The sequence below is a fragment of the Siniperca chuatsi genome, linkage group LG4 (genome assembly GCF_020085105.1).
Source record: "Siniperca chuatsi isolate FFG_IHB_CAS linkage group LG4, ASM2008510v1, whole genome shotgun sequence".
NCBI classification, from domain to species: domain Eukaryota; kingdom Metazoa; phylum Chordata; class Actinopteri; order Centrarchiformes; family Sinipercidae; genus Siniperca; species Siniperca chuatsi.
In genome coordinates this window covers 24,096,049-24,110,037 of record NC_058045.1, presented here as the reverse complement: position 1 = coordinate 24,110,037, position 13,989 = coordinate 24,096,049, and the positions used below count along the sequence as shown (strand labels likewise).

The following is a 13,989-nucleotide window of genomic DNA, read 5'->3' as shown; positions in this document are numbered from 1 at the left end:
GCCGTCTAAATAAACCGAGTGAAACAGCCATTAGCAGTTTCACTTTCATTTTTCTTATTTAAAGGTAACAAATCACCTGACGCACCGGGCGTGTTGTCGTTTCGTTTCCTCCTGCAGATGTTTAGGTTTTGTTTCCCGCTGCTCACAGTTAGTTTAAGTTTCGTTTCTGTCTGACAGCTGAGTCTTAAAAGTCAGCTGTCGGTCCTCCGGAGACGCAGTGACAACATGTTTTCATGGGGGGAGGACAGTCAGCGGGGCTTTCGGTTGAAAGACGGCTCAGTTATCGACAGCACTACAACAGATGCCGGGGTTCATTATTCAAACCTCGGTTACCACATCACGGATCTGTCAGCGGGTCACAGGGCGCTCGCTTTCGTCAAAAGTCACGGAAACTCGTTCATCATTCGCACAACTGAGAGCGGAGATGGGACAAGAGTCAGAGGGAAACAGAGTGAGCATCAGTCTTCAGTTCTGTTTCTGTATCTGTATTTGTTCATGTCAAACAAGTGAACTCAGCCTCTTACTTGCAAAGCTCTCGCAAAAGGACGTTTTCTTGGTTGCGGTAATGATGACATTGCGTGTTTCTGTGGCCTGTGTTCTTCCAGAGTTTGTGAAATACAAAGAGAAGATTGAGGCTGTGGGTTGTGGTGATGATACGGTCACACTGCTGACTGAGACGGGCAAAGTTCTGTGTGTGGACACAGCTCACACTTACATTCCTAGGTAAGGAGAAGCGAAGCTGTGCTCAGTGTCCAAATGTGTACCATGGTGCGAAATGTTAGAGACTTTGAATAATGTGACTTTTCTTACAAACTCCTCACTTGGATTCATGCTAGTCAGCTCAGATAAGTATCGGAGCTCTGTTCCTTTCTGTTTCTTGTTCTCTCAGGCCCCTGGAAGCTTTCGGTAACCCAGTTTCTCAGGTTGCTTGTGGGAGCCAGCATTCAGTTGCCCTGACCAAAGGTACAGTAAAGTGTACAGTAGACTGCTTATAATGTACAAGATGCAAGGAGGACTAAATCTGGTACATGTAGCTCTCTGCCCTCCAGTATTCAGTGCATCGGATTTGATGAGTGCATAGACACGTGAAAACTATTTATTGTAAATCCTTTTGTGTTGAAGAAGTTATACTGAACACCAGTAGTGGCTGAGACCAGACCAAGTCCAGAATGCACTGCACTGTGGAGCTCATAAAGTCATGGTGATTTCTCCACAGATGGTCAGGTGTATACATGGGGCCAGGACTCCAGAGGCCAGCTGGGTCTGGGGGAGAGGAAGCCCGGCACCAATTCACCCCAACACCTCCGATCTCTGTCAGCGGTGCCCCTGGTTCAGATCGCTGCAGGGGGAGAGCAGAGCTTCGCCCTCTCTGTCTCTGGAGGTGTGTTCGGCTGGGGCAGAAACGACAGCGGACAGCTCGGGCTGGGAGACACAACAGGTGAAAAAAGTAGTCATTATGTCTTACATTTATCAAAATACATACTGTTTTTGAAACATGTACCTGAATGTTAATGTCTTCTTTATAGACAGACATACACCAACTCCTGTTCTTTGCCTGAACATGAAGAAAACTGTTCGCATTTCCTGTGGAAAGGACCACACTGCCATTTTGACAAAGGTTAGACAAAGAAAGCTGCTAAGAATTTCTAATACACAAAATTTGGAGTCGTTGTCAAAGATTCTTGATTTGTACTCTTTGCTCACTCATTGCTTGTTCCTTGTCCACTCCTTCCTTGTGTGCCGTATTGTAAAGTGTTACTAGAAAGCTTTGAAACACTCTCATGTTGTAACCTACCACATTTTACTGCTGCAAGCAAATGACACCCATTTACAAATGGAAGGATGGAATAGGTTTTAAAGGGACTTGCGAACCCAGTGTTTAATTTATAAAGGCCCTTGTGGTGAAAATATTAGTGTCGAACGTTAAATACCAAATATTTGCAAAAATGTAGTAAGTCAACTAACACAATAGATTGACCAAGATTGTTAAACAGGTCTTAGACATCAGCTTAGAAGATGTATTTTGTTTAAGTCTTGACATCAATTTTATTAATATAAGATTCACTGTACATTGACACACGCAAACCAGCATTAACTGATTTTAGTCGCTAACTAGCCGTTTGGTGCTGGGCAGGTAGTGTACAGTTTGTTCATCTGAGCTTTTTGCTGCCTGCTGCGGCTGAAAACGACGCCAGTGAGAGCAGAACCAAAACAGTAAAGTTACAGGCCGTAAAACCAAAACAATGAGTTGAAAGACGCGATAACGCTCCACAGAGCTGAGGGGAACTGCAGACTCGGATGATATTTCTCTGTGGCTTCGTCACTACGAGCGAAACCTTTCACATATAAGTAGTCTTTGGATCCATGGTTAATATAAAGATATTTATTAGTGCAGCTTTAATTCAAATATTGATTTACACTGACCAGTATAGGCAAAATGAAAAAAATACATTACATTTATCAATAGATTAAAAAAAAACATATACTGAAATCTTAGATCCCACAGATTTGTAAATGTAAATTACAAAAATGACTATGGTTAACCATGGTGTAAACTACAGTTGTCTGGTTGTTTCCTCAGACTGGTGCAGTGTTTACATTTGGCTCTGGTCAATATGGACAGCTTGGGCACAACTCATTCAGCGATGAACTACGACCTCGGCTTGTGTCAGAGCTCTGGGGGGCAAAGGTCACCAAAGTTGCATGTGGACGGTACAGTATATCATCTTTCATAATGCAATAATTCTGAGCCAGTTTGACTCATTACCTTGAAAGGGCAATTCCGGCATCTTTAAATTAGTTTTTAGTTTTTTATGTTTTCCAATTTTAGCAGTTTTTCCATGAAAGGACCATGGTTCAAAGTTGTTTTTAAATCGACTCTCAGTTAGTTCCAAATGACACAGAAACTCTAGACTTTTAAAATGTGAACTACGAAGACACTTGTCTTTAAAACCAGGAGCAACTACTGAACAGTAACTTGTGAACAGTGACACCCAAGAACTACATGAATTATGTCTCGAAGAGGCCTGGAAGCTGCTCCAATGAAAACTATAAAAGGAAAAGTATATTTATGTCTCTGATGACAAACTGTTGTTTGAAATATATTATCTACTCAGACATCACACATTAGTGTTGACAGACTCCAAGAGGGTCTACTCCTTTGGGTGTGGAGAGCAAGGACAGCTGGGACATGGAGAGGAGAGTCATCCATCTGTGCCGCTACCTGTTAAACTGCCACCAGGTAAATACATTTCTGTAATAAGTGAATTATATAATGTGAATGCAATGAAGGATTTTATGAAGGAGATGACACTTTTATTGTATTACTGTTCCAGACACTGCTGATGATCCTAAAATTAGAAACATCTTCGCAGGAGGAAACTGTTCGTTTGCAACATGCACGTCTAATGAGGTACCAACACAAATACATACAGTACAGGCTGTGATGGTCGGAAGTCTAATCATGTGAACGTCAACTCAACTTGTTTCTTTCACAGGAAGTTCATGAGGAGTCAAACATTGCCAGTGTCAGCAATGTCACACAGCATTGTCTTGATGACATGATTGACAAATGGACCTCTGAATGTGATTCAAAGTCATGGAAAAAGATAAAACAGTAAGTTTAACGCAGCAGCAGTTTTTTTCAATATGTAATTAGTTTGTTGAATATGCCTGTTATGACTGGAATTATTCATTTGGATCCAGAACTTTTAACACTTGTTTTCTCTGTTCAATTGACTGAAAATGTTAAATCTTCACAGGGAAATTCACAGGATGTTTTCCTCTGCATCCTGTTTGAATCAAAGCTTCCTTGAGCAAAGGTAAACAGAGTACCTCTGTGCATGATCATCACTTCTTTTCATCTGGTGAATTATAACATTACGGATGTCCACTTTGGTCCAGACTGAAATATCTCAACAACTATTGGGTGGATTGTGATGAAATTTGGCACAGACATTCATGGTTCCCAGTTGATGAATTCTAATGACTGTGGTGATCCACTGACTTCTTATTTGCATCATCTTGAGGTCAAAATTTCAATTTGTCCAACACTTTGGTTTATAACCAAATACCTGCAAAACTAATGACATTCCCATCAGCCTCAGCTGTACATAGTGTTCCTTTGTGGTATTAGCAAGTGTTAGCATGCTAACACCCAAAACTCAAAAGGCGATCACCGTAAACATTATACCTGCTAAACATCAGCATGTTTGCATTGTCATTGTGAGCATGTTAGCATGCTGATGTTAGCATTTAGCTAAAAGCACCGCTGTGCCTAAGTACGGTCTTTTTTCTTTTGTTTTTAGGAAAGAGAAACATTTCCAGACTTCACCAAAGTACTCTGGCTTGAACTTGTCACTTGCACGACTTGCTTTCAAGAAACTGTTAAAGAAGGATGATGTTTTGGCAGAGGTATGTAACTGAAATGTATCTAATGTGTATGAAAAGTTTTGTCTTCTCAAAGTTATAAAGTTACTTTAAATATCTGTTACTGTTAAAAATGACATGGTGTGTTTAACTCTATAATTACTCTCAAAACTTGTTTATAATAAGCCTGCTAACTCTGAGGCTTGTAAAAATGAGTCCTAACATTTTCCCCTCTGAACACCAACCTGAACATAGATACATGCATTCAACTGAACCTAGTTGTTGGCTGGTGAGTGACCCTTGCAACCCTTTTCAAACGAACAGGTTCAGGCTACTGTCCTGCACTTGCTTCCTTCCCTTGATAAGAAGCCAGTGGGAGTGGAGGGGTTGAGGATCTTCCTGCTTCTCAATGAGCTTCTGCATGTGATCCAGAGACACAAACGGCAACAAACGAGCACAAAGCTCGCTGAGGCAGTCGCTGCTGCCGTACTAAGCTTGTCTGCTGACAGCCTCCAGGTCATAGGTATGGTCACCACCACACATCAGCATAATATCTTTATTTCTATCTTAATTTTTTAATAAAATGCAGTACATTAAACGTTGAATCCTCAAGATTTTCATTAAACCCTTTTTTTCTGCAATAGTAATTACTTCTCTATAGAGCAGTTTTTATTGGCAGTGGCAGAGTCCGCCATTCCCGCAGTGGATACAGATTGCCTACCTTAAACACAAGGGATTTACAGGAAGTGATGCATACATGTAATCCAGCAAAATTTTATCTCATTGATAACAGCCTCTCTCTGTACTGTTCACTCTCTTTACACCATGTCAGAGCTACATTAAAGCTAGGTTAGGTAACGTTGGAGAAAGTAACAAGAGACAACTAGATTTTGAAAATATCCAACTGAAAATATCCCACCCCCTCCCTTCAGGCCTCCCTCCCTCCAAAGCCACTCCCCCAAAACAAATTTTCATGCGCAATGAGTGCACGCAGGTAGGTAAGTAGGTAGACAGGCAGGTAGGCCAGCCAATCATTTTGAAGGGGCTTATTAAAGGCCTGCGACAGCCACAGATACTGGATTTGTTTTTTCCCCCAGAGCATTTGATTTATCGATTGCTGTCGAGAAGAGAATTTCTCTTTGTTGAAAGAGAATTTCAACAAATATAACAAAATTGCTTCTGGAATACATTACTTACCCTAGTGTTAAGTTACTGCTAATACAAATGGAATATTTCCTACTGCTGCTGCCTTACATTATTACATGTCACCACGTTAAGCACTAACCTCAACCAGTTCTCAAAAATGTGCCTACAAAACAAGACAACGGTCAGTTGTGAAATGTTTTCTGCAGTGGAGTTCATTTTTAAATATTGCAGGAAGTAACAGAACAAGAAGGAGCAGCCATAGTGAGCTGTTAGATGAGGAGCTGCAGGTGACAGGCTGCATACTGACATTAATATCTGCAAATCTCCATGTTGTCTTCTTCAGGGGACTGGTGGTCCTCACTGTCGCCCTCCACCATGGTTAAACATGTTAAGGTGTGGAAGCAGGCCCTCTCAGTGATGCTGTCCTTTGAGCCTGTTCTTCGCAACTCTGGAGTCAGAAACCTGCTGCTAGTCCTCCGGTATATGTACAATGTTAGTATCAGTTATTTTTTCCTGTGATTTGAAACCACACCAAATGCAATCCTACTCGCCTTTTCTACAAATAATGCTTTATATTTCCTACCAATCTTTCACCTAATTAACACTACCTAAATATACCTGTTTTAAAGGCCAACAACCGGACTGCAAGACGTCAGAGAATCCCAGATAAAACCTTTAGTTTGGGGATTAGCCAAAGATTTCTTGAAGAGGATCTGCAGCTTTGGCATTTAAAGTCAAAAATCAAGGTAAAAAACTATTGACAAAAAACTAGTTTAAACCTATCTCAAGATGGAAGTCAAAGCATTCTTTCTTTCTCTCTCTCTCGTTGTTTCTTTTAGTACTAGTAATGTTTATTCATGTAGGAAAAAACTAATTTTGAAAAAAATCTGTCATCATCGAGGGTACATTTTGGTAAAAGTACTGATATGCTTTTTTTTTCAGGGTGTGAACGATCAGCCACTTATTATTTGTAAATTCCCATTTGTGATGGATCTGAAATCAAAGAAAATGGCTTTTGACATCAGTGCTACACTTACTCAGGTAACTTAAGCCTGGAACTTTGCCTCATGGGAACTTAACCATACAAACAATATTGTCAGGGTCGTAAGGAAATGTCCAATAAATCAACTTTTATCAGTGTGTATTATCGATGTATAGTTTGTTTTAATGTTAGAAACTGGGTGTCCTATCACATTAGCAAAATGGCCAGATTTTTAATCTGATAACCTATAAACGTTAGCAATCTAATCTTAATGCTGCACTAATCAATATTTTGATATTAACAATGGATTAAATAACAATGTGTAATGTGAAAGGGGTCACTTGTAGTGACAAAAACCCACAGAGAATAATCACCTGGCTCTGCAGTTCCCCCTCTGCACTACAGAACTTTTAAGTGTCTTTCAGCTCATGCAGCTTTAAATAAATAAATGAATTACATTACATTACATCACGTAAAAATTTTAAATGATTTTTAAAAATGACATTTTGAATTGAATTATAGAGAGAACACCAGGTGCATTTTGGATGGGTTCCAGTGTCAAATCCTTATTTTGAACTGAAGCTGAAGCGAGCGTCACTTTTGGAGGGCACCTTCACGCAACTGACTGCTGCTCATCACAGTGCCTTCAAGAAGCCACTTTTGGTAAATATTTTGTTTTGACCTGATGGTTAAAGCATAGCCAAACTATTTTGTAGTTAGTCTAAGCGTCTATCTCACAGGAAGAATTCTAACCTTTTCTCTCTCAGGTCTATTTGGATGAGGACACAAAGGTCACAGATGTCTACAAAAGAGACTTTTTTCACCACTTGTTTCATGACATGGTGTCAACTAAATCTGGGATGTTCTTCTTCAATGACTCCAATACGCTGGCATGGTTCCCCTCCAAAGTAAGACTTTAGATCCTCATAAAGGCAAATTATTTTTGAACAGTATACTCAGGATTCACTGTATTTAATGGACTTCCTGGCAATGATGATAAGCAATCATGGAACAGTATGCAGTTTTAGTTTTGCAGTTTATGAACCATGAAAAATCATCAACATACATTCAAACAATTTCCAGAGATTTTCATTGTTTCTACTTTTATCAATACAGGCAACAGAGGAGGACAAGACAAACTTCTTCCTGTTTGGGGTTCTGTGTGGATTGGCCTTGTACAACCACTGCATCCTACACTTACCCTTCCCACTGGCTCTGTTCAAGAAGCTGCTCGGTGTGGAACCAACACTGGAGGATATGATGGAATTCAGCCCAGGTGTTGGAAAGTAAGTGTTCGTCTAAATTTAGTAATACAAATTTGTGGTTTTACATTGTGATGCCTGAAATGTCGCAACAGTAAGCGAGTAAACATTTCAATTTTACTCTGTTTTTTAAGGAGTCTGCAGTACGTCTTGGACTATGACGATGACGACCTTGAAAACCTGGACATGTGGTTTTTGGTTGGTGTTTTACTCTAAAAGATTGCCAGTAATCTGTCTCATTTATCTTTCTTACAGTGTTTTAAAGGTTTTACAGGGATATTACTAAGCTCTTCTCTTTCATAATTTATTAACAGATCGACTGGGATGGGACCGAGGTTGACCTTGATCCTCAAGATCCTGGAAAGCCAGTGACGAGTCAAAATAAGTAAGAATGTAAAAATATTTAAGGCAAAGCAAGGCAAGTTTATTTGTATAGCACATTTCAACAACAAGGCAATTTCTTTACATAAAACATAAATATAGGGTAATATAAAAAGACATTTAAATAAATTAAAAAGTTAAATAGAAAATAAAAACAAGATAAAAAAGGAGCGTAAAGTTACACTGCAGTGTAAGAAATTAATCATTATTTGATTTAATAAAAGGCAGCGGCAAACAGAAAAGTCTTCCGCCTTGATTGAAAAGAACTGAGAGTTGCAGCGGACCTGCAGTTTTCTGGGAGTTTGTTCCAGATATGTGGAGCATAAAAACTGAAGGCTGCTTCTCCGTGTTTAGTTTTGACGCTGGGGACAGAAAGCAGACCTGTCCCAGACGACCTGAGAGGTCTGGATGGTTCATAATGTAGCAGAAGATCAGAAATGTACTTTGGCCCTAAAGCATTCAGGGCTTTATAAACCAACAGCAGTGTTTAAAATCAATTCTTTGACAGACTGGAAGCCAGTGTAAAGACCTCACAACTGGAGTGATATGATCCACTTTCTTGGTATTAGTGAGGACGCGAGCAGCAGCCTTCTGAATCAGCTGCAGCTGTCTGATCGAGAGACCTGTAAAGACACCGTTACAGTAGGCGAGTCGACTGAAGATGAATGCATGGACACGTTTTTCCTGCTGAGACATAAATCCTTTAATCCTGGATATATTCTTCAGGTGGTAGTAGGCTGACTTTGTGATTGTTTTAATGTGGCTGTTTTTGCCTGCTCAGATATGTAATTACCAATAGACACAAAGTAGTCCCTGTCCTTTAAGTAGGATTCAGACCAGTTTAATACTGTGCCAGAAAGTCCCACCCAGTTTTCCAGTCGGTCTACTAATATGTTGTGGTCGACCATGTCGATTGCAGCACTGAGATCCAATAATACCAAGACTGAAATTCTGCCACTGTCTGTGTTTAAGTGGATGTCATTGAAGACTTAACAGTTTCAGTGCTGTGGTAGGTTCGAAAACCTGACTGGAAGACATCAAAATAGCTGTTTAATGTCAAGAAGTTGTTCAGCTGTTGAAAAACAGCATTTTCAATGATTTTACTTAAAAACGGGAGGTTTGATATAGGCCTATAATTGTTTATTAGTGATGTGTCTAGATTATTCTTTTTTAAGAGGTGCTTGAAGACTGCAGTTTTCAGGGCCTGTGGGAAGAGACCTGAGAGAAGAGACATGTTGACAGTCTGTAGAAGATCTGAGGCCATGCAATTAGAAACATTTTTAAAATGTCCTCCAGGTTTTTATGGTTGATCGGATAAAACTGTGTCATGGTATTTGAATTGATTTTAAGTGGACACAGGGACAACACATATCCTGTACCTGATATGGAGGCACTGACTGCCTGTCTCATTTTCTGAATTTTGTCAGTGACGAAGGAGGCAAATTCATTGCAGGCCCTGGTGGATAGACGTTTAATAGAAGATAGACGAAATATATCTCTTTCTAAGTGTGTATGTGAGCTGCGTCCAGCTCTGTCTCAGAGAAATGTTTGTTGAATTCAGTCTTTGATCTGCTGAACAGGAAGGAGTTTGTGGATGCCTACGTGAATCATGTCTTCAACACATCAGTGGAGGGTGTGTTTCAGGAGTTCGAGCGAGGCTTCTTCCAGGTGTGTGACCGGGATCTGGTGAAGCTGTTTCGGCCAGAGGAGCTGCAGGGAGTGCTGGTGGGCCAAGACGTCTATGACTGGGCAAAGCTGAAACAGGTACAGTCCAAAACAAGAGCTCCAGCTGATTTACCACAGCTTCACATGCTTGATTTTACTATGTCAAACATTGTAACCATCTTCTTTTTTTTTTTTTTAACTTAAATTAGAACACAGTTTATGAGTGGACATATGTTGGCCACCCCATCATGCAGATGTTTTGGGAGGTTTTTGATGAACTGTCTGAAGACCAGAGGAAAGATTTCCTTTGTAAGTATTCTACCTGATTTTAACAGCTTTTCATTGTGGAAGCCTTTAACCAAACAAGTCATATGTAAGCCTTTGAAAAATATATTCTTAAATGATTTGTTAGGTGTAAAAATAACACACAAACACACACTCTGTATGCTTTCTGCCATGTCATAGTTTAATAATACTTCCCCAACTAATATCATACTGCTTTGTATCATTTAGTCAGGTAAACTCCTCACTAACTGCTAAATAGATCTTGATGGCTAAATCTCATTTAGACTGTGTGTTTCAATACACATTGACTATTTCATAATGGTCCAGTTACAGTAAGTCCAATAAGGTCATAATTGGAATAACCAACATTACAGTAACTAGTATTTGGTTTAGTTGTCTACACACCTCTGATTCATGTCAATGTTTTAATTTTGCACCACAAATGTTACTCAGTGAACCTGATGCAGAGCAACATCATGGTTAACTGTGGTGTGAAAAAAAAACTTTTTAAGGCCAACAGGAAAACATATTTCATTTCGTTCCAATTGCCATTGCAGGTACAGTAACAGACCTTTCATTATACAGAAGAACCCAATCATTAGGCCTTTTTCCTGGCAGATGTTTTGACACTTATCATAGCAGGAAAACAACACCACTCAGCAGACAAAATGGTTACATTGGACCATTCTGCAAAACCCCACATTGCGTTCAAAGTTTTTTTTATTATTCCTACGATGTCTGTGCATGGCAAGTACAGAATGGTTAATGTTGGGCAGCTAAAACACTTGGGGGCAAAAATGAAGCCCCTATTAACCCCTGTTTGCTGTGTGGTAATTTGATTAAACGCAAATTCATTTAGGTATATGCACCATGTAAGCACCCTATCAATGAATATACTGAAAGTCTTAAAACTATATTTTAACACAGGGCCCCTGTACAACACAGGGTCTCAAGATCAGGTAACAGGACCCACCCTAAGACCCTTATCATGTCAGTTGTTATTCTGCTTTTATACATATTCCCATACTACAGACCACAAACTGATTGACACTCAGTGAACCTGAAGCTTTTGGAGGCCCCTGGGCATCTGGGGCCCTACCTAATTGGCAATGCAGCAGCCTCCACACCCTAACTTTCCTTACTCCATAAAAAAATGCTTTCTACTTTTGCACTGAAGGTTGGCATTCAGTGTTAATTGTGTGCTTCAGAGCTGTCCATTATGGCGGTAATTCTTAGGGAGACTTGGCTGCGGCTCTGTTCCATTGAAGTGTCCCAGTGAGCCAGCATGAACAGAAACAGTGCACAGAACTTGAACACCTAAATGGAATGCAGCCATTATTAACATCATTAGTTACCCGTGCTTGAAAGGTCAAAACAATTATTGTAAGAAGTGACTGAGTCAAGAGAAAATGTAATCTAAGTTATTTTCATTATTGTTGATTATCATCCATCCATTCAAACAAATACATAAAAAAGTGATATAGCTGCTATGACTAAGCAGCTGGTGCACAAAGATGATTACAGACAAAAAGTAACTTGAAAACCCCTACTTTCCCTCCGCGGGTGTTCTTCAGGGTTCCTGACTGGTTTTCGGAGGGTTCCTATTCTTGGAATGGACCAGATCCAGATGACGATTCGAGTTAAGCAAGTCCAGAGCGGCTCTTACGATCAGCACTACCCTGAGTCTCTGACATGTCACTCCATTCTGGACCTGCCCCTGTACTCAACCAAGGAGATCATGCGAGACAGGCTGACAGAGGCCCTGATACCAGAGAGAGGATTCTTGAAGTGATGTTGGATCAACAGCTGCTGGACAGGAGCATGTACTGTATCTGTGCAGGGAAAGGGTGGGCCTGATTTTTATATTAAGATCACCTTTCCTGGGGCACCTCAGGATAAAAACAAAATCGTTGTACTGAATGCACATGACTTGACCTTGTAAGTTTACTTTTAAACGCCATTCCTCTTTAACAGCACTACAGTGTAACAGTGAAGGCACTTTAAAATTCTATGTGATTTTTTAGTTTTGAAAATATTATATGCTATAATTTAACTGATAATTTAACATATTTATGTATGTATCATGAGTTTTACATCTTCTCAGGAACAAAGTCTAATTTTTATGTGAAAAATATTTTCTTAGGACAAGATGAAATACACATAATTTCGGTAATTGTTGTGGTACACTTTACTAAATCTAATGCAATCCAATTCAACACTTCTATAATAAATCTTTGTGAAGGTTATAATTTTCTTGCTGATTCTGTGTCAGAGAGGTGTACATTAAACGGTATGGTAATTTGAGTTTACAGTTTGTGGTTCTTTTTAATTGCATTCATATTGTATGTTGAAAGGAGTAAATGGGGTTGAACAAGAATAGTTATTGTTATTACAATCGGATAAGCCAATAGCTGTATGGAAGTTAGGTGTCTTTTAGAGAATGCTCAACCTTAGTTTAAGTCATTTATGTTGCACTTCCCTCAGGTGCACTGAGCTTTCCTTACCTGCATCTGTTTGATGTCCATGAATCACTGCACACTGCAGTCAGATTTGATGCTTGATACTGTTTACATCGCATCAAAGTAGTATGTATTTTATGTGGAAGTATGTCTGGTTGGTACAAATGAATGTAGACAGGTTTACTCCACACTATGTTCCTGTGCACTACTTTATATGATAGAGAAGAAACTTATTAAAGGTACTGTGCAGTCTGTTGCTGTGTGACACAGTGTCATTCTTGGTACTGTCACCAGATGGCGCCAAAGTCAAACCATTTCAGATACTACTCTGGCTTTAATGTTACCAAAACAATAGTACATATCTCTTACATTGAAATGGAATGTGTGAAATCAAATTTAACGGATATACTCCCAAACTACTATAATAACTCAAATCCAAGTTAAATGAAAACTGGAAGGGAGTTCATAAATCTGACACTAACCAGAAAACTCAATCATTCAACAACAGCAACTGGTACTGAAGAAAAATAATGTTAAGAGACATACCTTAGGTTAGCAACACTGGGTTAACACTGTCTCTGCTTTGAGAATGACTTCCGGATGGGTGCCGAAACGTCTTGATTCTGAAAACAGTGTCCAGGTGACTACGACTGAAACCTTTTCTACGACTGTCTCTGCTGTTAGAATCACATTGTGTTTTGTTCTTGTTCTCTTTCCTCAAATATGCCTGGGTGTGTGTGTGTGTGTGTGTGTGTGAGAGAGAGAGCGAGAGTTTGAAACCCAAAACCCTATAAACCTTATCCTTTGTCTACTGTATGTTGGCATGTGGGAGTGTGTGGGGTGCAGGTACATATAATGTTGAAAGAAAGAAAAGGACCACTAGATGGCCCCATTATTCTGCAGGGTGGCTGGTTAGATGAAACAAAGAGCAGCTGGGATGAGATCATCTAGCAGACTAGTGCAGAGTTTTCAATATGACAATGTTTGAAATCTAATACCTACATATAACAACAGAAAGACATTCAATGCAGTTAATTCAAGAATGTGAATGTCAACATGAGGTGATGCTACATGTGACACCAGATCAAATAAATGGAGATGGAAATAGGCTAATATAAATATATATAAGCCTACACACACAAAATAACACAAAATACTATCTGACACACTGTAACACCCTATGGAGATAGTAAAGGAATGCTATGTGAATTTTCCTATGCACATTCCAGTCTCTGAGAGCAAACTATGGGTATAAATAGAAACAACTTTTTTGTTTAGGTCCTCGTTTCCTTCGTGGCCCTAGAGTCTACTGTGTGAATTCCGTCCCAGTGAATACAGTCATTAGAGTAGAAGCATCTTAGGAATGAGAGTTATTACGTATGTTATGGTATAGCTCATTGTGCCTCCCTGCTATTTAGAGGAAAAAACACATTAGTCAGTT

General features: G+C 39.6%; 1 protein-coding gene and 1 long non-coding RNA gene across 2 annotated transcripts; one reads left to right on the top strand and one right to left on the bottom strand.

Moving 5' to 3' along the window:
- Positions 1 to 160: 160 nt before the first annotated feature.
- Positions 161 to 12,393, top strand: LOC122875059 (probable E3 ubiquitin-protein ligase HERC4). The gene is made up of 23 exons (XM_044193817.1): positions 161 to 451; positions 606 to 723; positions 890 to 963; positions 1,217 to 1,438; positions 1,527 to 1,618; positions 2,582 to 2,712; positions 3,117 to 3,241; positions 3,336 to 3,412; positions 3,498 to 3,616; positions 3,762 to 3,821; positions 4,308 to 4,413; positions 4,693 to 4,891; positions 5,858 to 6,006; positions 6,144 to 6,260; positions 6,457 to 6,555; positions 7,019 to 7,159; positions 7,264 to 7,404; positions 7,613 to 7,782; positions 7,893 to 7,956; positions 8,073 to 8,143; positions 9,720 to 9,903; positions 10,014 to 10,113; positions 11,664 to 12,393. Exons 1-23 carry the CDS (start codon positions 226 to 228, stop codon positions 11,879 to 11,881), a joined length of 3,003 nt encoding a protein of 1,000 aa, XP_044049752.1. The 5' UTR covers positions 161 to 225; the 3' UTR covers positions 11,882 to 12,393.
- Positions 10,248 to 11,764, bottom strand: LOC122875060. The gene is made up of 2 exons (XR_006377734.1): positions 11,640 to 11,764; positions 10,248 to 11,406 (listed from the first exon to the last, which is right to left on the bottom strand). It is a non-coding gene; the product is annotated as an uncharacterized LOC122875060 (long non-coding RNA).
- Positions 12,394 to 13,989: the final 1,596 nt, after the last annotated feature.

What these genes read in the sequence shown, in the direction of transcription:
- LOC122875059 (XM_044193817.1), top strand. Translation starts at nt 226, where the DNA reads ATGTTTTCATGGGGGGAGGACAGTCAGCGGGGCTTTCGGTTGAAAGAC. An exon ending in TTCAGTTGCCCTGACCAAAG is followed by an intron (nt 964 to 1,216) that starts GTACAGTAAAGT and finishes ATTTCTCCACAG; the next exon opens with ATGGTCAGGTGTATACATGG. An exon ending in CCTTCAAGAAGCCACTTTTG is followed by an intron (nt 7,160 to 7,263) that starts GTAAATATTTTG and finishes TTTCTCTCTCAG; the next exon opens with GTCTATTTGGATGAGGACAC.